The 21,926-nt window shown below is 34.0% G+C and overlaps 1 protein-coding gene across 8 annotated transcripts in view; it reads right to left on the bottom strand.

The window, feature by feature from the left end:
• The window catches only part of NBEA (neurobeachin), a 741,630-nt gene that overhangs the window by 444,783 nt on the left and 274,921 nt on the right, over nucleotides 1–21,926 (bottom strand). For all 8 annotated transcript variants that reach the window (XM_005585622.4, XM_065533144.2, XM_065533146.1 and 5 more), the window contains one exon: nucleotides 7,548–7,675. In XM_005585622.4, the coding sequence (XP_005585679.2) occupies nucleotides 7,548–7,675 (128 nt within the window). The remainder of the gene's footprint in view (nucleotides 1–7,547; nucleotides 7,676–21,926) is intronic.

Genomic DNA, 21,926 nt, shown 5'->3' with positions numbered 1-21,926 from the left:
ATTCTAGAAGATAACATTAAGAGAAACCCTTCTAGACACTGGCTTAGGCAAAGACTTCATGATCAAGAATCCAAAAGCAAATACAACAAAAACCAAGACAAATATGAGGGACTTAATTAAAGAGCTTCTGCACAGCAAAAGGAACAGTCAGCAGAATAAACAGACAACCCACAGAGTGGGGAAAAATCTTCACAATCTATACATCTAACAAAGGACTAATATCCAGAATTTAAAAGGCACTCAAACAAGTCAGTAAGCAAAAAACAAACAATCCCATCAAAAACTGGGTTAAGGACATGAATAGACAATTCTCAAAATAAGATATACAAATGGCCAACAAACATATGAAGAAATGCTCAGCATCACTAATGACCAGGGAAATGCAAATCAAAACCACAATGAGATACCACTTTACTCCCACAAGAATGGCTATAATCAAAAAATCAAAAAACAATAGATGTTGGCATGGATGCAGTGAACACGGAACACTTGTATACTGCTGATGGGAATGTAAACTAGTACAACCACTAAGGAAAAGTCTGGAAATTCCTCAAAGAACTAAAAATACAATACCATTTGATCCAGCAATCCCACTACTGGGTATCTACCCAAAGGAAAAGAAGTCATTATATGAAAAAAATACTTGCACACACATGTTTACAGCAGCACAATCTGCAGTTGCAAAAATATAAAACCTGACCAAATGCCCATCAATCAAGTGGATAAAGAAATTATGATATATATGTATGATTGAATACTACTCAGCCAGAAAAGGAATAAATTAATAGCATTCTCAGCAACCTGGATGGAGCTAAAGACTATTATTCCAAGTGAAGCAACTGAGGAATGGAAAACCAAACATCGTTATGTTCTCACTCATAAGTGGGAACTAAGCTATGAAGATGCAAAGGCATAAGAATGATACAATGGACTTTGAGGACTCGGGGGAACGGGTGGGAGGGGGTGACTGATAAAAGACTACAAATTGGGTTCAGTGTATACTGCTCAGGTAATGTGTACACCAATATCTCATGAATCACCACTAAACAACTTACTCATGTAACCAAATACCACTTGTTTCCCAAAAACTTATTTTTTGGAAATACAGTTTTTTATATTCAAAGAATAACAATAATCACCTATTGGTTATGTTGAATTTTTTCTATTGCTTTTCTATTCTCTATTTTGTTTAGCTCTGCTCTGATTTTTACTGTTTCTTTTCTTCTATTAGCTTTAGGCTTGGTTTGTTCTTTTAGATCGTTGTTTTGAGGTTTTTTAAAATGTAAATATATATAACAATAAACTTCCCTCTTAGCTTTACTTTACCCTCATGCCATAGTTTTGGTATGTTGTGTTTCAGTTTTCATTTATTTTCTAATTTCCATTGTGAGTTCTCCCTGACCATCAGTTATTCAAAATATGTTGTTTTATTTTTAAGTGTTTATGGAGTTTCAAAATTTCCTTCTAGTTTTTATTTTTATTATTCAAAATATGTTGTTTCATTTCTAAGTATTTATGGAGTTTTAAAATTTCCTTCTACTTTTTATTTCTAGTTTCATTCCATGGTGATTAGAAAAGATACTCTGTTAAGATTTTAATCATTTTAAATGTATTAAGACTTGTTTAATGACGTAACATATGGTCTAACCTAGAGGAAGCTCCATATACACTTGAGAAAAATGTATATTTTGATATTATTGGGTGAAGTATTCTTTATAGGTCTGTCAAGTCCAATTGGTCTGTAGTGCTGTTCAAGTCATCTATTTCCTTATTCGCCTTTTACCTGGTTGTTTTATCCATTATTGAAATTGAGATATGAATGTCTCCCACTATAATTGCAGAACTTTTTGCCCTTCAAGTCTGTTAATATTTGCTTCTTATATTTAGGAATGCACATGTTTGGTACATATAAATTTATAATTGTTATATTTTCTTTGTGAATTAACCTTTTTATCCTTATATATTGTTCTTCTTTGTCTCATGTAACAGTTTCAAAAGTTTATTTTGTCTTATATTAATATAACTATCCCTGTTCTGTTTTGGTTACTATTTGGACAAAATATCATTTTCTACTCTTTCACTTTAAACCTCTGTGTGCCCTTAGATTTAAAGTGAGCGTCTCTTAAAGACAGCACATAGTTAGTTCCTGATTTTTTATCCATTCAGCTAATCTATGTTTTTGATTGAGGAGTTTTTATCCATTTACATCCTGAATAATTACTGAAAGGGGAAGAACTATTTTAATTTTGTTGTTTTCTGTATGTCATTGCATTTTTGTCCCTTATTTCTTCCCGTACTTCCCTCCTTTGTGTGTAGCTGAATTTTGTTGTGATGTGCTTTCTCTCTTGTTCTTGTGTGTAATTTCTGTAGATATTTTCTTTGTGGCTATCATGTGGATTATATAAAACATATTAAAGTTATAACAATTCATTTTAAACTGAACAACTTAACTTCAATCGCATATAAAACTTTGTTCCTTTACAGCTCAGTCATTTGCACAAGTTATGTTACTTATGTCACAAGTCGTATCTTTATATATTGCTTACCCAGTAGCATAGATTCATAGGTTTGCTTTTACATTTTTGGATTTTAATCTTTTAAAACAATAGAACCAAAATTATAATAATAAAGTTTTATATTTGTAATATGTCTATTGCAGACCTTATTTTCATATGGCTTTGATTTAATGTTTAGAATCCCTCCTTTTGAGTTCAAGGACTCCCTTTTGCATTTCTCATAGGTTAGATCTAGTAGTAATAAATGCTCTCAGCTCTTGTTTATCTGGAAAATTCTTAATTTCTTCTCCATTTTTAAAGGACAGTTTTGCTGGAGGTAGTATTATTGGTTGACAGTTTCTTTTTGTTTTGTTTTGCTTTTTACTTCATGCGCTTTAAATATATCATCCCACTGCCTTCCAGCATGCATGGATTGTACTAAGAAACCTGGTGATAACTTATAGAGGCTCATTGTACATTACAATTTTCTCTTGCTTTTTCCGAGATTATTTTTGACTTTCAATAGTTGGATTAAAATGTGTCTGTGTGTGTGTGTGTCTGAATTTATCCCATGGGAGCTTGTTGAGCTTCAGTTCATATGTCTGACTCCTAAAATTTGAGAAGTTTTTTAGCCATTATTCCTTCACATATGCTTTCTGCCCTTTTCTCTTTCTTCTCCTTATGCAACTACCATAATACCTCAAGCAACACATCTGCTTCGGCCTCCCAAGAAAGAAAAATAATATTCTATTCAAGTACAAGGGAAAAACACTGAATATTTATGATGTACCAGAATCTAAGTTAGGTAATAAACAATAAGATATTTCCTATTTCAATAAGTATAAAATACTTTTATTAATATTACATAAGTAAAATACCATAGGAGCACAGAAGTCGTGACATTAATTTGCTTAATGAGCCTGAAATGGACTCAAAGGATGAGTATAATTCAGGGAGATTAAAAAAAAAAAAAAGGATTCAATGCAGAAAGAAGAGCTGTACAAAAACAAGGAAATGTGATAGTACGTGAACCTCTTTACAGGTTTAGGAAATGTTTTTTTATAGGAAGAAGATAAAGACTAGTTGGGTCTGGAAGGGAGGGTTATGACCAAATTATGAGGGATACTGAAAGTCATTCTTTTATAGAACTATAGTTTCAGCTGGGCACGGTGGCTCAAGCCTGTAATCCCAGCACTTTGGGAGGCCGAGGCGGGGGATCACGAGGTCAGGAGATCGAGACCATCCTGGCTAACACGGTGAAACCCCATCTCTACTAAAAATACAAAAAACTAGCCGGGCGAGGTGGCGGGCGCCTGTAGTCCCAGCTACTTGGGAGGCTGAGGCAGGAGAATGGCGGGAACCCAGGAGGCGGAGCTTGCAGTGATCCGAGATCGCGCCACCGCACTCCAGCCTGGGTGACAGAGACAGATTCCGTCTCAAAAAAAAAAAAAAAAAAAAAAAAAAGAACTATGGTTTCTAGAGTTTTGGGTTGTATGAACTAGCCAAAATTTAAAGGATCATATTTTAGGGTTGTCAGCTTTTTATACTGCCAAGTTACTGGCATTTAAAAAACAAAACTCAAAACCTAAAAATCGATCATTTGCTGTCATCATTTTATAAAGAAAAGTCATTTTAACATCAGCAAAGAAAGACATAAATATTACATCCATATAGATTAAAAAGTAGGATGTATTAAAATTCTTTGAGCGTAGAAAGTTACAAGATATAATTGTATTCTGCCAAGGGAACACAAAATGAACTTTTAAATATCTAACCTGTTCCAATATTTCATTTCTAGCATAGTTACATTAAAAAAGAAAATCCAAGTTCACCTGGATGCACTAATAACAATGAAGGCTTATTCTTAATGGTCTTTCCACTCAATTCAGAATATCTGAGGTAAACAGAGAAGCTAAAAAAAAATAGCTCTCAATTACTCTGTCATTTTTCTCTGTGCATTGATGAGAAGAAATAAATAAGAAACAATTTGAATGTGTGGCCATGGAAGATTCTGGAAAGTAGCTACACACAGGGGTTCCTGATTTTCCAATACAGAGCAGTTAACGTAAAATTGCCACAAACTGTCACTTAAGAACCAGTAACATGAGTCTTATAACTTAATTGTGCCTTTGCTCTGGCGGCTAGAAAACTTGTATAGAATTTGTCTTAGTTTTAGTAACAGTGCAGGACTCACTACTAACATTATTACATGACTAACTTTATTCCTTGTTTTATTTCATTATGTCTTTGGTCAGTATTTATACATTTCTGTAAAACCTATCAAATCGTTTTAGGAAAAGATAGATAGCAACAGAAAAAATAAAAGGCTTTTATCTTGTAGGGAATGAGGAAACATTTAAGATTTGTTTTTTTCAATGATGTTTATTGAACTTCTTTATTTTAACAAAGTAACACACGTTACAGAAAAGCATGAAAATAAAAATATCAATAACCAGCATTCTTGCTCCTCAACAGCATCTAACTACAGGAAATCAAAAGAATTAAAAGCAAAAAAAGGAACTCAAGAAGGACCAACTGATAACCTGGTACCTTTCAGACTCCGTAACTATGATGCCACCACTTTCAGCTAACATAATATTTAGGCTACTGTGGAAGGTTTTTATACATGGCTTGATATAAAATTTGTAATGTTAATAATATTTGAAAAACTAGCCTCTAAATATTGTTTTCGGAAATTATTCATTCTCATGAAGTAATTGTAAATATTAAAGTTGAAGGAGAAAAGAGCTAAAGAAAAACCAAATTTTCACCTCAAATGTTTGCATTAATAGTAATGCTAATGACAAAATAAATAAATTTAGAAGGAAAAGTAAATGGAGGGAAAACAAACTTTGGATAAACAGAGTTTGAGGTATCCCTGGAGTATAAGGGTTTAGATGTCTATGCTAGGTAACTTCAACTATGTCTGGAATTCAGAAGTCTGGGTTGAGCTGTTACAGGAGTTAGGTAGAAGCAGGGAACATAACGCTTTCAAACGTGTGTCCTCATAAATATGAGGAAGTGGCTTTATAGCAGCAGGAGTAAGACCAGGTATACACAACTACCTCACTGACCCCATTAGAAGAATATGTGCCCTGCAAGTGGTCAGTAGGCCATCTAGTCTCATTTCCCACTCTACCTTTTATAGCACATATCCTATTTAATTTTAATTATTGGTTTTTATGTCTTTTTGCTCATTCAACTGTAAGCTCCATAAGGAATATTTCTCCTGTTTTGAATGAATGAATGAATATATGATTTTGTGTAACCAATCATACACATCTAGAACAAAGCTATATAAATTATACACACAATCTGTGGCCAAGCAATAGTTTTTAAGCTTCCAAGAACTTGTAAAGTTCATTTTGGGGCTGCTTTAAATTAGCACGGTTCTTCTCAGAATCCCATTCTTCAGAGCATTTAATACTTCGCTTTCTAGGTGCGAGTATCATAATGACAATAGTAGCATCCAGGGTGACATTCCTACTTAACACATCAGCAGCCTCCCTACAACACACTAGTTAAAGCCAAATAACCCACTACTTCTCTGGCCCTAATATTTGACTACTGTCCTTCTGGTTCACATGAGACTGGCATTTTTCCTGTTGGTAGATCATACCAAGAACATCTTTCTATCCTCATTTTAGGGTCAATGTACTGACTGTTCTCTCTGCACAGAACACTCCTCTTCTAATAAGCTATAAGGCACTTATTAAGGAAGTTTTATTACTTACTATGTAAGTTTTTGCTCAAATGTAACTTTTACCATGAGGTCTATTTAAAATTGACCACTCTCTTTAAACTTCAACCTAACCTTGCCATTCTGTAATCCCAATTCTCTGTGTGTTGTATTTATCCTTTTACATAACATTTGCTATATTCTAACACCCTATATAATTTAATTATTCATTTTGTTTAATGCTTATTGATTTTGTGTCCTCGTAAGAATATATGCTCCATCTGAAGAAAAGGATCTTTGTCTGTTTACTTATATATCAAAAGTATGTAACATAGTACTTAGCCCAGAAGGTACTCAGTACTTTTGGAAACCTGAGAAGCTCATTATGTGACAATATTCTAAGAGCTTCAAATGCACTGCATAATTTAATCTTCACAAGAACCCTAAAGTGCTATCATTGACTCCAATTTATAGAAAGGAAACTAAGATACAAAGTGGCTAAGTAATTCACAAAGGCCACAAAGTTAAGAAAGTAGTTGAACTAGGATTCAAAGTCTGCTCCAAGATGCTGAGTCTTCCTAATAGTAACACTAAGTAGAAGCAGTTGTGACGATAACAGAACAGGCACAGGAAAACTCTCTTTCTTCTGCAGTAAACAGGAAGTGAAAAGCAAAAAAGATATACAAGGATGCTAAATCCCAGGACTACTTGAAATGGCATCTAAAGCCGTTATTCACCTACAGATCATCTTGATATTGTCTAATTCTTTCTGAAGCTCAGAAATATTTGTAAAACAACATTTTTAAAAAAGAAATAAGATTTTGATTAACCATATTTTTCAAAGCCACTCACCTAGTAAATTTATCTCATTTGGCTCCTTACTCTATTTAAGCTGCTGTTGAGGAGACAACGGCTTCATCAATTCTTTAAGTATTTCTCTAGATTTTTAATGTCTTCTTAGTTAAGGATTCTCACACTACAAATGTTATGTGAATAAGAAAAATCACTTAAAGATGCATGGCTCTCAGAGTCACAAGGAAATGTCAGAGATCACTGCTTAATAAACAGGTTATCTTAATGACAGGATATACGTCAGCCCTGATAAATGGATTAAAGAGCCAAAGCCTCCCATTCTGACACCTTTTCAATGTTCCTCATCTTCAAAGTTCTCTTATTGGTATTGACCATGCAAACATGTTATTTAAAAAAAAATGAGTGACGAGAAAACATATTGAATATCTTATTAAAATTTGTGAAGTAATGCCTTTACATTCTTTTGGAAATATATATTCCTCTAGAAGCACAAATTATGCCATGATTAATACATACATTATAGGAAACTAAAATAATTAGAATAGAGAGAGAAATCATACCTTCTATCAATAGCTCTTGTCCATGACTGCCAAGAAGTGTACGAGATAGGAATGGGGCAAAGTCTACAAAAATTTCACGAAGAAGAGGAGCAACTTTTTCTAAAGCTCTTTCAAGTTTTGCAGTGATGCTGTTGAAATTAAGACATAAAAACTAATAAATATAATTCAATATAAAATGTCAAATAAACTTTACTTCTAAACTAAAATCTTATAAATCATAAATGTCCTTTCTATCCCATGGAATAATAGCAAGCTTCATGTATAAGGGACACCCCGTACAGTTTCACATATAGTCATAAGGCTACTGAAAGTTTTCAGCTAAATTGGAATGACTATACTATGAAAAAGATTGGGGTTATGCCACCCAAAAGGGCCAAAGACTGTTCATAGCTCTATGAGTGTCATGTAAACGAGTTCTTGTATGCCTTCTCTATGTATCTATCCATCAAAGAAGATGATTTTGAACACTGACAATGTGGGTCACCGTGCCAGTTACAAATAATTTAACTCTTGTTCTCAAGGAGGTATTACCTGAAATCTGGACAAATAAGGTAATAACTGAAATTCACTGTAATACAGTTGAATGCTGTGCCAAACTAGGCATTTTCCATTTCATAAGCCCATTTACTTTTCTTTACAAGCTGCTGTATTACTATATAGTTCACTGTTGAATGTTAATAGTCATACATAAGCACTATTTGACATTCTTAAAAATACTTTGGTACATGTAAAAGTAAAAAATGGGGATGAAGAAAATATTTCTGCTCAGACAAATGAACAACACAGTAACAGATTTATCTGTCTTAGATAAAAAAAAGTGCTTTGGCGTAAGACTGCTTAGACTAGAATCCTGGCTCTATCATACACTAGCTAGGTCACTTTAGGCACATTAGGCTTTCTATGTCTGCAAAATGAAGATGATTGCAGTACCTACCCAGTGAGGATTAAATCAGCTAAGGAATGTAAACTACACAGAAAAGCACCCAGCACACAGTGAGAGGTCAATAATGTTCACTTTTTTCAATCTACTTTGAACACACCCATATTTACACTCACAAAATGTGATTCTGATACATTAAACAAATCAAAATCAATATATTAGATGAGCACACATTCTTCTACACAGAAGATATGTACAGTTAGCAATTAAACAATGTTACAAAATAATACAAGTTCTGCCACAATGCCAGGTAACATTGTGTTACACATGAGGCAAACATTTATAAATGAAAAAAAGGTAATTAACCATAAAATAATTTGTAATATATTACTAAGGTTTAAAACTAAACTATGGCATCTTTTTAATTTTTTAAGCAATTAAATAGTTATTAGAGAATAATATTGGATGACTTCTTTCCTAAATTGGAAACAGCCAAGTTTCAAATCTTTGAGCACTCTAAGTCTCACCATCAGCACTTCTGTTTAACTCTGTCTCCTCTTACCTGTGTCAACAGCTCTAGAGAAAGGAGAAAGCATGGAGAAAACTCAAGTTTGGTCACTGCCACATATATTTAGAAAATTCTGGAGGAACAATTTTCCATAAGAAAAAGGGATTTGAAGGGGATTTGGCAGACTTACTGAAATTAAGAGATTTCAATAGTCTTTCCTACTCTGTAATTCCTAAAGCAAGGACCTCCTGAAGACACTGCTTCTCAAGCTTTGGTGTGGATCAGAATCACCTGGAGAGTCCATTTAACCAGACTGCTGAGTCCCACCCTAGTTTCTGATTCAGCAGGACTGTGTGTACAGCGAGCATTTGTTAGAAGTACAAATTCTCGGTGGTGTTGATGCTACTGATCCAGGAAACACACTTTGAGAATGACTGTTTTAATGAGAGTATTTACTATTAGAAAGAATTAACAAAGAAGCCAGCAAAAGAAAGGCCACCTGAGTCACTGAATAAGCATAATCACAGGAAGTTATCTGTTAGTGAATACAAAGAGATTCTTTTTTGAATCTACAATTTCATTAATTCCTTCAAATCTCTAAACTCACGTCCTACAGCTCTTCCCAGCTAAACTAATTCCCTCTACTAAGAAATGGTGAAAATGGTAAGAGTGAGTTTATTAAAAGGAGAAAAATCTAGATATAATAGTTTCTGATGCTCAATTCTAAATGAAGTATGATTATTTTTCTTAAGATTAATAAGTGAGAGTAAAATTATTTTAGAAAAATTATTGATTCATGGAGGTTTGCATCATAGCTATTGGATTTAATGGACTATTATTGAGTTAAAGCCAGGAACATTTTTTATCCCAGTTTGAGAACTTTCTCCCCTATTTTACAGATTTCTGTGTGATTTTAGAGGCTTCAGAATTACAAAAATACTGTTACTGGTGATTAAGTTAAATATGAAATAGAAACTTCAATTAATCCGAGCAACTGATTACTTATGTCTGTAAGTATGTATAAATAGACATTATTTCCAATTATCTTGACTTAAGGGTAATAGTTATTTCTCATTAAGTGAATCCCTACTAAGATTTTTTACAAATATTTTCTTATAAAATTTATTAGAATATTAAATGTTGCTCTTACATATCATCCTGCAATGAGAATTTTTTTTTTTTTTTTTTTGAGACGGAGTCTGGCTCTGTCGCCCGGGCTGGAGTGCAGTGGCCGGATCTCAGCTCACTGCAAGCTCCGTCCCCCGGGTTTACGCCATTCTCCTGCCTCAGCCTCCCGAGTAGCTGGGACTACAGGCGCCCGCCGCCTCGCCCGGCTAGTTTTTTGTATTTTTTAGTAGAGACGGGGTTTCACCGTGTTTGCCAGGATGGTCTCGATTTCCTGACCTAGTGATCCGCCCGTCTCGGCCTCCCAAAGTGCTGGGATTACAGGCTTGAGCCACCGCGCCCGGCCGAGAATTTTAATTTTCTAATGGCGGCAAAGAATATAATATTTTACTCAGCAAGAGATTAGAAGTTTTATGTATATAAACCATTATCAAATAATTCTGCTGGAATTACAACAGCAAAATATTCTAAATGGAAAAACTTCATCCTCATTTTTCACAGTGAAGAAAACAGGTTTTGTTGTTGTTGCTATTTAGAGTCCCCACAATGTATTTCAAACAAGGTTATAAATGCTGTATACATTCGCTTCATTGTTACACAATTTAAATTCTGAAAGAAAATGGTACGAACACAAACTTCATCCTAAGACCCTCCTTTATCACCTGAAAATAAGGATTAATTACAAAAAATACCCAAAAAAAGACATATTGTGGCTATATTGTCATTTTGTTATTTCTGTTCTCATCTCAAAGAAACACACAACATAAAACTCCTTTTCCCCAATTCCAAGACACATATGAGACAGCTACCTGTTAATATGTTAAAAAAAAATTAAAAGCTATGTTAATGTGAGAAAAGCCCATGCCCTTAAGTCCTATAAAAATAAATAAAATTTTCTCCTTAAAATAAAAATACAAAGAACATATAGCCACCAGAATAAAACCAGGTATTCTTCAGCAAATAATTTTGTAAGAAAAACTGGCATAATGTACTGACTTTAGAGGAAAATTCTAAAGAGTAATTTTTCAATTTTCTCTAAAAGTTTATTTTCATTTATTCAAAAACATTCATTTAGGCTGGGCACGGTGGCTCACACCTATAATCCCAGCGCTTTGGAAGACTGAAGGAGAATGGCTTGAGTGCAGGAGTTCAAGACCAGCCTGGGCAACATGGTGACACCCTGTCTCTACCAAAAAATTAAAAAATTAGCGAGGTGTGGTGGTGGGCACCTGTGATCCTAGCTACTCAAGAGGTTGAGGCAAGAGGATCGCTTGAGCCCAGGAGGTCAATGTTGCAGTGAGCTATGATCATGCCACTACACTCCAGCCTGGATAACAGAGCAAGACCCCTATTTTGCAACAAAAAACAAAAACAAAAAAACTGTTTATTTAGTCTAAGACATTTTATGCACAGAAGTAATACAAAAGTGTATTTCCCTAAGTAGGGGAATCTGCCCTGCACAGTCTGAGTGAGTTTATAATCTTATACTCTAATAACTTAATATTTGGTTAAGTTCTTGGGCTCTAACCACAGACTTTATCAAGTGTGGGTTGAAAAGCATACAATTTCAAGCCACTCATTCTATTCTCCCCAGTCTATTTTTTCCCCTTAAGTCACACTAATGAAGTGTTTAAGATGCTTGATTGATAACTATTTTGAATTTGGCTAGTTTTCTTAATAGTAAGTATAAACTCTTAAGAAAAAGAATTAAATTACTGGAACTGGAGGCCATTATCTTAAGTGAAGTAACTCAAACAGAAAGGCAAATAGCACATGTTCTCACTTATAAGTGGGCGCTAAATAATATGTACACATGGACAGAATATGGAATGATAGACACTGGAGGTTGATGACTTGGAAGGGTTGAAGGGTGGAAAGCGGGAGTGAGAGGTAAGAAATTACTTAATGGGTACCATGTACATAATTCAGGTGATGAATACACTAAAAGCCCAGACTTCACCACTACGCAATATATCCACAAAACAAAATTGCACTTATATCCCTTAAATTTACACAAATCAAAAATAAATAAATAAATAAAAAGAAAGAGAATTACTTATTTCCATGAAGAAAAGTCCTGTTGCAACTTGAGAAATTATAAACCACTCTTGCAAAATTACCAACTCAAAACAAAATATTCAAAAGAAGTAATAAGGCTTTAGATGAAATTCTATAGCTCCAATGATTAGATTAAAACAATATGACTTAAAACACAAAAGCTTACAATTATGGTTTTTAAAAACTGCAATCATGTTTGGCTTTTACCTGTATTGAGGAAGTCTCATTCAGTTAATTCTAAGAAATTCATATGAATAAAAATATAATCCATGGAAAAAATAATGTATGAAAACCCATGGCTTAATTATTATTAAATCTTGCCAAATGTAACTGGCCTCAAGAAATATCCAAGGCCATGGTAATTGTAAGTACACAGATTAGTTAAAAAAAAATGAAAATTTTTCTCTCCTGTCATCTAAATGAATCCCCTGATAAACATAGTTCATAACAAAGTGATCTTTTCTTAATGGTATATGTTTTAGAATTCTAGAAAAATATAATAGTTCTACTCTTATTTAGGGCCCTACATACATTGTGTATTCTATTTTAACAAACTCCCTTATGTTTGTGCTACTTCATAAAGTCATTTTTACTTACTTTTGATTTTATTTACTTTTTGTCTTCTCCTAGGTCTTTAGCACAATGTCATAAATATAACAAACAATAATTTGATTTGAAAGATTAGTGCTTAAATTTCCTATTTCTTAAATCATATAAAATAGGTAGTTATAATAAGAAAACATAGAATAAAAAGAAATAATCATATACCCTTAAGTATTGTACCTAAAAGATTTACTCAGACATAAAAGAAATTATTACATTAGTGAATTCTATAGATTTTTATTAATTGAATGCTCCTATGTAAATGAGGAAACGTAGGCATCGGTAAGTGAACTGATTGGGTTTAGGTAAACACAGATGAAAAGACAAGATTAAGAGAGTATTAATGATAGAACAACCATACATTGTAATGTTAAATTCTTATCAGCTATATATTATGACTAGGAATTGACACGGAATCCAAATACTTTATCTGTTGTCACTAAATTTCTAATATTAAATATAATTTAACATACTAAAATAGCTGATGAGTAAATGTATCCTAAATCTGCAAAACTGTGACATAATTACCTACTGACAATTTTATTAAGTTATAGCTTTCTAAGGTTGTGGCCACTACGGAAAACATGATATTGAAAAAAAATGCTTACTTATTTTATTTCCCTATGATCTTATAAATTTAAAACTGGCATTTTCTCTTTATTACTCCTAAACAGAATTATTTTCAAATGCATGATGAAAAGGTTAAAAAAGCAGATAAAGTTATAGAAGACTAAGAAATTGAAGCTAAATAGAATATTTTTATAAGTAAGAAGTTTACTGCTTTATATCGTAAACTAAATTCCAAGTAAACACTTTTCAAGTTTTAAGATGTGTAATGCCTACGTGAGCATGATGATGCACACCTCTAGTCCCAATAACTTGGGAAGCTGAGGCAGGAAAATCACTTGAGCCCAGGAATTCAGAGCTATTGTGTGGCATGATCACATCTGTGAATAGCCATTATGTAATGCTTTTGGGGGATGCCCTTAGACAATTAGAAAAGTTGTTTGGAGTGCACTAATTACAAAAGTAAAAAAAAAAAATTGATGTAGAACAATTCCTTCTTTCCAATCAACCACTTAAATGACACAAAAGTTAACTATAGTGAAATAAAAATACAAACTCAAGAATGTAAGTCTAACTAAAACCAAACAACAAATCTAGTGATAAAAAGGGTAAGGCTAATTGTGTCTTAAATACTTGACATGAAAATTGTAACAACATTTATCCTCTTAAATAAAATATTTAGCATATTAAAAAAAAATTTTAATGTAGTGGGAGCTGTGGTGTCTCACCAAGATCCTCTTTTAGGATAGAGACATTCTTTCCCTGGAGAGTTCTGAGAACTGTGGGGTGATGGCTCACAGTTGAAACCCTCCCTATAGAAGGGAGCTGCTTCACCCAAGGTTAAGCCCCCTCATTAGAAGCAGTGTGAATTCAAACAATGGTCAATTAGAAGGACAAAAAAAAAAAAAAAAGAAACCCCAGCTCCTTTGACCCAATTGAGGACACCTCTGAAGCCATTCCAATTTCAGAGCTTTCCCATGGAGTGGGCTGGAATATCTCTTACAATTGCACCACTTTTCCTTCAGACCAGTCTTCCACTGCCACTTAGTTATAGGTGGTGTTATCAAGAATATTCCCCAGTAAAGCACCTACGGAATTTGTTTTCTGGAATAGCAGTTAATGAGTGTTTTGTAGTATAGTATTTAGTTAAATATAATATTTTTGAATATATAAATTGAAAAATCAATTAAGAATTTGAACTTTTAAAATGAAATGGACTTCTATTTCAGATGCAGAAAACTGGAGTCATTCCCACAAAAATCATAAGAAAAAGCCAGACAATCTAAAGAATTATAACTTTTTTAGGCCTCATCAGAGAGCTGAGGTTGCCAAGCAATCAAACAGCTTGAAATCTGAGGACAGGAACCTCCAAGAAGAGTCAGGATGCATGAACTTTCTAACGTGAGGCAGAAAACAGGAAGAAGCAGCACTGGGCACCACATTAAGTTGGCAAGAAAAAATCAGCTAAATTTTTTAAATAAATTTCTGAAGTCCATGTGTGGACTATAAGAGAATAAAACCCCCAGAGCTATAGACACAAGGGGAGTTTGCAAGAATACCCAGGCTCTTGCATTCAAACCTAACCAGTACTCAGGAGAAAAACTGGAGGCAGCATGGAAGACTGCAGAAAACTTACTTCATTGCTCCAGGTTAAAGGAGGGAGAATTAATTGCTGCAGAAAAGACACAAAGTTCTGCCCACATCCGTCTTCCTATCTCCTCTACAGAACGGAAGCCTTATGCATCTGAGAGAAAGGTAACAACTCCTGTCACTTCTGGGGCACAGTAGGAGGCCTGTTGCAGCTGGAAGAAAGGAACATAAAAAACCTTCTACTCTGAGGGAGGGGAAGGGAAACGTTCTGAGTCCTGAAATTTACAGATCCCCAATCATGTAGAAATGCACAAAATCACTGAAAAAGCCCTACCTTCAAGATCCAGGACAGCACTTGACTAAAATGGAGTCTAGACCAGGACAAAAGAGAACCCCATGCCCTTGAACACCAGGCTTGCAAGCACCCAGTAACAGATAATGGTAGTCTATTGCGGAAGGGACTGCATAGTGTAGAGAACCTCTCTGAATCAGAACAGGGTAGAATAGAAACAGCAAGACACTGAAAAACTAGCACCTAACTAAACACAAAGTAAAGATAGAGAAATTTAAAGTCCATGGTACGCAGGGAGTAACAAATACAACCAGAAAACATAAACCCTGTTCAACAAAAGACTAAAATGACTCAACCCCTCTCACAAAAGGCTTAGCATAAGGAGAGGCAGGCCCATTTAGAACACAAATACAACTGTCAGGAGCTACTATCCCATACATGATGTCCAGTTTTCAACTAAAAATTACCTTACACATGAAGAAACAAGAAAAAAAAAAGTCAGAGAAAAATCAATAGAATCAAAATCACAGATGAACCCTATGTTGGAACTATTAAAGAATTTAAAGTAACTATGATTAACATGTTAAGAATTAATAGCTGAAAAGGCAGACAACATACATAAACAGATGTAAATTTTCAGCAAAAGAAAGAAACTGTAAAGAAGAAACAATGGTAGAAATAAAAAATACAGTAAAAGAAATGATGTACCTTCAATGGACTTATCAAAAGACTCAGTGAAGCCAAGGAAAACTCAGTGAATTTGAAGACAGGCCAATAAAATACACACATATTAAAACAAAAAGAAAAAAGAATATACACACACTCCGATGGAGAGAGTGTGCACATTGGTGCATTCAAAAGCTATTAAACATTATCAAATAATTCTACATAAATGTGATTGGAATCACAGAAAGAGAAGTGCCATATGCCAAATAATGGCTCCACAAAGATATCTAAACCATAATCTCTGGAACCTTTGAATAAACTATATTACATGGTAAAAAGGATTTTGCAAGTGAAATTAAGGTTATGGGCATTAAAATAGAGAGATTATCCTAGATTATGTAGGTAGGTTCAGTCTAACCACACGAACTCTAAAAAGCAGAAAAGTCTCCGGCTAGAGAAGTACGGCAAAAGAGGAAGGCAGAAAAGATACGTGTAAGGGGAAAACAGACAGATCCCAAGTTTGAGAAAAACTGGATGCATTATTACTAATTCTGAATGTAGGAGGCCACATGCAAGGTGAGTTCTAGGAGATAAGGGAAGGTTCTGACAGCAGGCAAATAAACAGGCCCATGTGTTCTATAGCCATACAGAACTGAATTATGCTGGTAACCTGAGTGAGCCTGGAAGCGCATTTTCTTCCAGAGTCTCCAGTAAGAAATGCAGCCCTGCCAAAGTCCTCATTTTAGGCCAGTGTGACCTGAGTGTTGGACTCTTAACCTACAGAACTGTGAAATAATTAATAAATCAGTGCTGATTTAAGCTGCCAAATTTGTGGCAACGCGTTATTCTAGCAATAGAAAACTAACACAGAGACATACTAGAGCAGAAGAAATATGTGAAGAGATATTGAGTGAGAATTTTCCGAAAACAGTGAAGTCATAAAACTACATATACAAGAAGCCCAGAAAACACCAAGTAGAATTTTAGTAAATAAGTAAAAAAAGAGTATCATAATACACTGCTGAAATTCAAATATAAAGAGAAAATCTGAAGAAGGCATTCAGAGAATAAAGACACATTCCATAAAGAGGAACAAAGATAAAAATGACATCTCATTAGAATCCGTACAAGTCAGAAGAAATGAGATGAAATCCCTTTCAAAGCCATTTTAAAAATATATAATCCACAATTCCATGTGTAGCCAAAAAATTCTTCAGAAAAAGATGGTAAAATAAAGACCTTTTTAGACAACAAAAACGGAGGTAATTCATGTAGCTGACTTTGTACTACGAATACTTTTAAATGTAGTTCAAGTATAAGGAATATACCAGACAAAAACAGATTTATACAAACAAGAGTGCTAGAAAAGATAAATAAAACTATAAAATGCATTTATTTTTAACTGTTCTAAAGTAAAATTCACTGTCCAGAGCAAAATAGCAGTGTACTGTTTCTTTTTCTTTTTCTTTTTTGAGACAGAGTCTCACTCTGTCACCCAGGCTAGAGTGCAGTGGCACAGTCTCGGCTCACTGTAACCTCTGCTTCCTGGGTTCTAAGCAATTCTCCTGCCTCAGACTCCGGAGTAGCTGGGATTACAAGTACATGCCACCACACCCAGATAATTTTGTATTGTTAGTAGAGATGGGGTTTCACCGTGTTGGCCGGGCTGGTAATCTCAAACTGCTGATCTCAGGTGATTCACCCGCCTCGGCCTCCCCAAGTGCTGGGATTACAGGTGTGAGCCACGGTGCCCTAACTACTGTTTCTTCATAAGATATATAAAAGTAAAATGTATGACAACATTAACACAAAGGATGTAATAGAGGAATTAGGAGTAAACTGTTACAAGCATCACTATTACACATGAAACTGTGTAATAATATTAAAAACTGATTCTGATAATTTAAAGATTTATATTGTAAGCCATAGAGAAGCCCCTAAAATGTTTAAAAGGTTGTCTTTTATTTTAAGCATTTTAAAAATGTTTGAAATATTGTCTCCAATAAGACAATATTGGAGAGAAAATGAAATAATAAAAAAATACTCCATTAACCCAACAAAGGGCATAAAAGAAGAAAAACAAAATAAAGTACAAATGGAAAGTAACAATGTATTCTAAAACAATTACCAAATTGGTAGATATCAATATAATCATGTCAGTAATTACACTAAACGCAAATGATGTAGAAATACCAATTAAAATATAAAAATTGTCAGTTTGGTATTTTAAAAAAAAGCAGAACTGCTTTAAATATAAAAATGTACACAAGTTTAAAGAAAGGAAAAAAATTACCATCAAAACCCTTCATTAAAATAAAGAAAGTCATGTAAGGAGTTGAAAATGTTTAATTGGGTGAGCTTTACACAACTTAAAAATTACCAAAAAGTTACACATTTTTCTATCATATAATTAAGGATCAGAAGGAATGAATCTGACATAACCCAGCAGAAATCAGTGATTTTAAAAAAACCAAGCCATTTTAACATTTACACTCCATCAAATATATGATCATAAACACAGTAACTATATAAAAATAATGTGGATTTCCACCTTTAATAACAGGCAAATTCTCTTGCTGAGAACAACTAAAAAAGCTAGATAAAACCAGAAATACTTCTTTGAGGGAAATGGAGAGTTAAGACAGAAGTCAATTATTTGACCATGACCCTGAAGAAGAAACTCTAAGAAGATGATTTTGGTTTCTGGACCACTCATCTCCCATGGACATGTTTTGGTAGAAGCAACTGAATGACTGAAATTGAACAAAATGTTTAGAGCTCAGAGCCTACTAAAGAGGAAAAAAAGCTTAGAAAACCCCTTATGATTTAAGTTGAGACCCTATAGAACTATACTTTAAAGAACTGGTGAATCAGAAAAAAGACTGGCCCTCTAACCTTGACTTCATTAAGGTCGTTTAGGATTGCTAATGCTTACCAGAAGAAAATGTATTTTTTTGTGGAAGAAAACACCACTTTGTACTTTCATATTATGTTTATAATCTTTCAGATACTACATAGGTTTTTCACATAATAATAACAAGAAAAGACATGTAAGTAGAGAGGAAGATATTACTGAATACCAAAAGTAACACAAGATGACAGAGGTAGCTCTGATAAATAATCAAAGACTTTAGGGTAACTACATTTACCCTAATAGTTAAATATTAACTATTAAAGTTAACTAAATTAACTTAATTAAAGAAATTAAAGACCAAGGAAATTAAGGACCAAGATAAACAATTGGATAAGATAGACAATTGGAAGATAATTTTTTTTTAGATAGAGTCTTACTCTGTCACCTGGCTGGAGTGCAATGGCACAATCTTGGCTCACTGCAACCTCTGCCTCCTGGGTTCAAACAATTCTGCCTCAGCCTCCTGAGTACCTGGGATTACAGGCACGCACCACCATGCCCAGCTAATTTTTATATTTTTAGTAGCGACAGGGTTTCACTATGAAGGCCAGGCTGGTCTCAAACTTCTGACCTCATGATCTACCTGCCTCGGCCTCCCAAAGTGCTGGGATTACAGTCGTGAGCCACCACACCCAGTTGGAAGATAATATTAAACTACAAAAGTCAAATGGAAATTTGAGTACTTACAAAATTTGAAATTAAGAACTGAGAAGACTTGACACAGCTAAAGAGAGAATTAATAAAGTAGACTATAGGTTAAAAGAAAATACTCAAAATCACTGAGAGAGAAATAGGAGTGGGGGAAAGGATATAGATACATAAGTAAGAAATGTATTTTTTAAAACTCTAATTTTTATCTAAGATAAGCTCTAACAAAAGGATAAAAAGAGTCACAAGCAATACCTGAAGAGGTAATGGCTAGGAAGTTTCAAAATTGAATGAAAGTGATAAAACTTCAGATTTGAAAATCTCTACAAGTCCTAAGCAGGGTAAATACAAAGAAAATCCACATCACCTGAAAACATCATAGTAAAACTTATCAACTCCCAAAATACAGAACACCTTTAAAACAGACATCAGGTGGGTTGGAGTGGAGAATAGAAACAATATGACCAAGAATTAACCTATAAAATAAAGAAATAAAACACAGAATGAAAAAAGCCAAAAGACAATAAAATTATATTTTCAAAGCACTAAAAGAAAATAACTGCCAACCTAGAATTCTGTTGGTTCAAAATATCCTTCCAAATATTGAGGTGGATTTTCAAGACGTTTAGAGAAACAGGAACTAAAAATTCATGACAGGCAAACCTGCACTAAATCAAATACTGAGAAGTGTTCTCTCAGAAGAAGAAAAATGATACTAGGTGGAGGTCAGACATTCAGAAAAGAATGATAAGCAACAAAAAAGGATAGTCATTTGGTTAAATCAAAACAGATGTTGACCAATAAAATAAGTAGACTTTCTTGCAGGGTGTGAATTTAAGATGAACATGTACACATGTATACATATGTACACGTATGTCTGCAAAATTTGGAGTAAATTGAGTTAAAACAGAGTAAGGAAGGACCACACATTGTCTGGGAATAGGACCTTGATAAATCAAGGACAACTCCTGCAATTTGGGGGATTATCAATTACACACAGTTTCTCAAAGTGTGTTCTCTGGACCAGCAGCATCAGCATGATCTAGCATGATGGTTAATTTTATGTGTCAGTTTTACTGGGTGTCAATATATTTGATTAAACAGCACTCTGGGTATGACTGTGAGGGTATTTCTTCATAAGATTAACATTTGAACAGGTAGACTAGATAAAGTAGATGGCCCTCCTTCATGTAAGAAGGCTTCATCTAGTCAATTGAAGATATGAATAGAACAAAAAAGTTGCGCAAACTCCTTCTGCCTGAATGTTTGAGCTAGGAATACCGGTCTCTTCTGACCTTTGGACTCAGATGGAAACATCGGCTCTTCTTCAGCCTTGAGCCAGCCAGCTTTTGGATAGAAACTTACATCACTGGCTCTCTTGGTTCTCAGACCTTGGTACTTTGATTAGAACTACACATTGGTTCTCCTGGGTCTTTAGCATACTAACTGCAGATATTGGGAATTCTCAGTTTCCATAATCACGTGAGCCAAATTTTTATAATAAATAATATGTATATGCATGTATATTCATATGAATGTAAACATCCTATTTAATCTGTTTCTCTAAATAAGCTTGACTAACACACCTAAAAACTCATTAGAGGTGCCCTAAATTCTCATGCCCTACTGAAGTCCTACTGAATCAGGTACCCAATGATCTGTATGTTAATAAGCCCTCTATGTTAATCTGATGCATGCTGATGTTAGAAAACTACTGCACTAAGGAAACAAATAATGTACAACCTTCAACTTAACAGTTTCTTGTTACTTCTCGCTAGTGAATTTTTTTTGGCAATTAAGAATAACACTGATTACTGCCAGAACTTATGAAGAAAAGGAAGGAAGGCAAGGAAGGTAAGACAGGCAGGCAGGCAGGAAGGTAGAAAGGCAGGAAGGCAGACAAGCTGGCTAGCTTAAATAAAGAATATCAAGAATAAAAAGAAGGGACATTACTACAGATTATATGAATGTTAAAAGAATAACATGATAACATTACAAAAAACTTTATGCCAATAAAAACCTACCAAAACTGACACCAGAAAAAACAGAAAATTTTGGGAGATCTGTAACTAATTAAATTGAAACTTTAATTAAGAAACTTTCCTAAAAGAAGACATCCAGGAGTAGATGTCTTTGCTTGTGAAGTTTGCTAAATATTTCAGGGGAATAAAAGACAAAAAAATAATCTTATAGAAGCTTTCAAGAGATAAATCTATTTCACATTACAATGAAATTGGATTTCTTATAGAAATTGATAATTCTTTTAGCATTTAAAAATTAAACCAATATAGTACACCATGTTAACAGGAGAAAAACCACAAGATCATCTTAGTGTATATTTAAAAAGCATAACATACATCACGATAGCAAGTTTTTGTTAATTACAAATATAAGAAATGTATAACATTTATTGAAAATTATATAAATAGATAAGAGGCATCATAATTAATGATAAATGTTCAATGTTTTTCATCTGAGATGGAGAATGTAAAAAGAATGCCTGCTATAACCATGACTGTAATAAATTG

This window comes from Macaca fascicularis, chromosome 17 (genome assembly GCF_037993035.2).
Source record: "Macaca fascicularis isolate 582-1 chromosome 17, T2T-MFA8v1.1".
Taxonomy (NCBI): domain Eukaryota; kingdom Metazoa; phylum Chordata; class Mammalia; order Primates; family Cercopithecidae; genus Macaca; species Macaca fascicularis.
The sequence above is the reverse complement of the archived record's forward strand: the minus strand, read 5'-3'. Positions and strand labels throughout refer to the sequence as shown.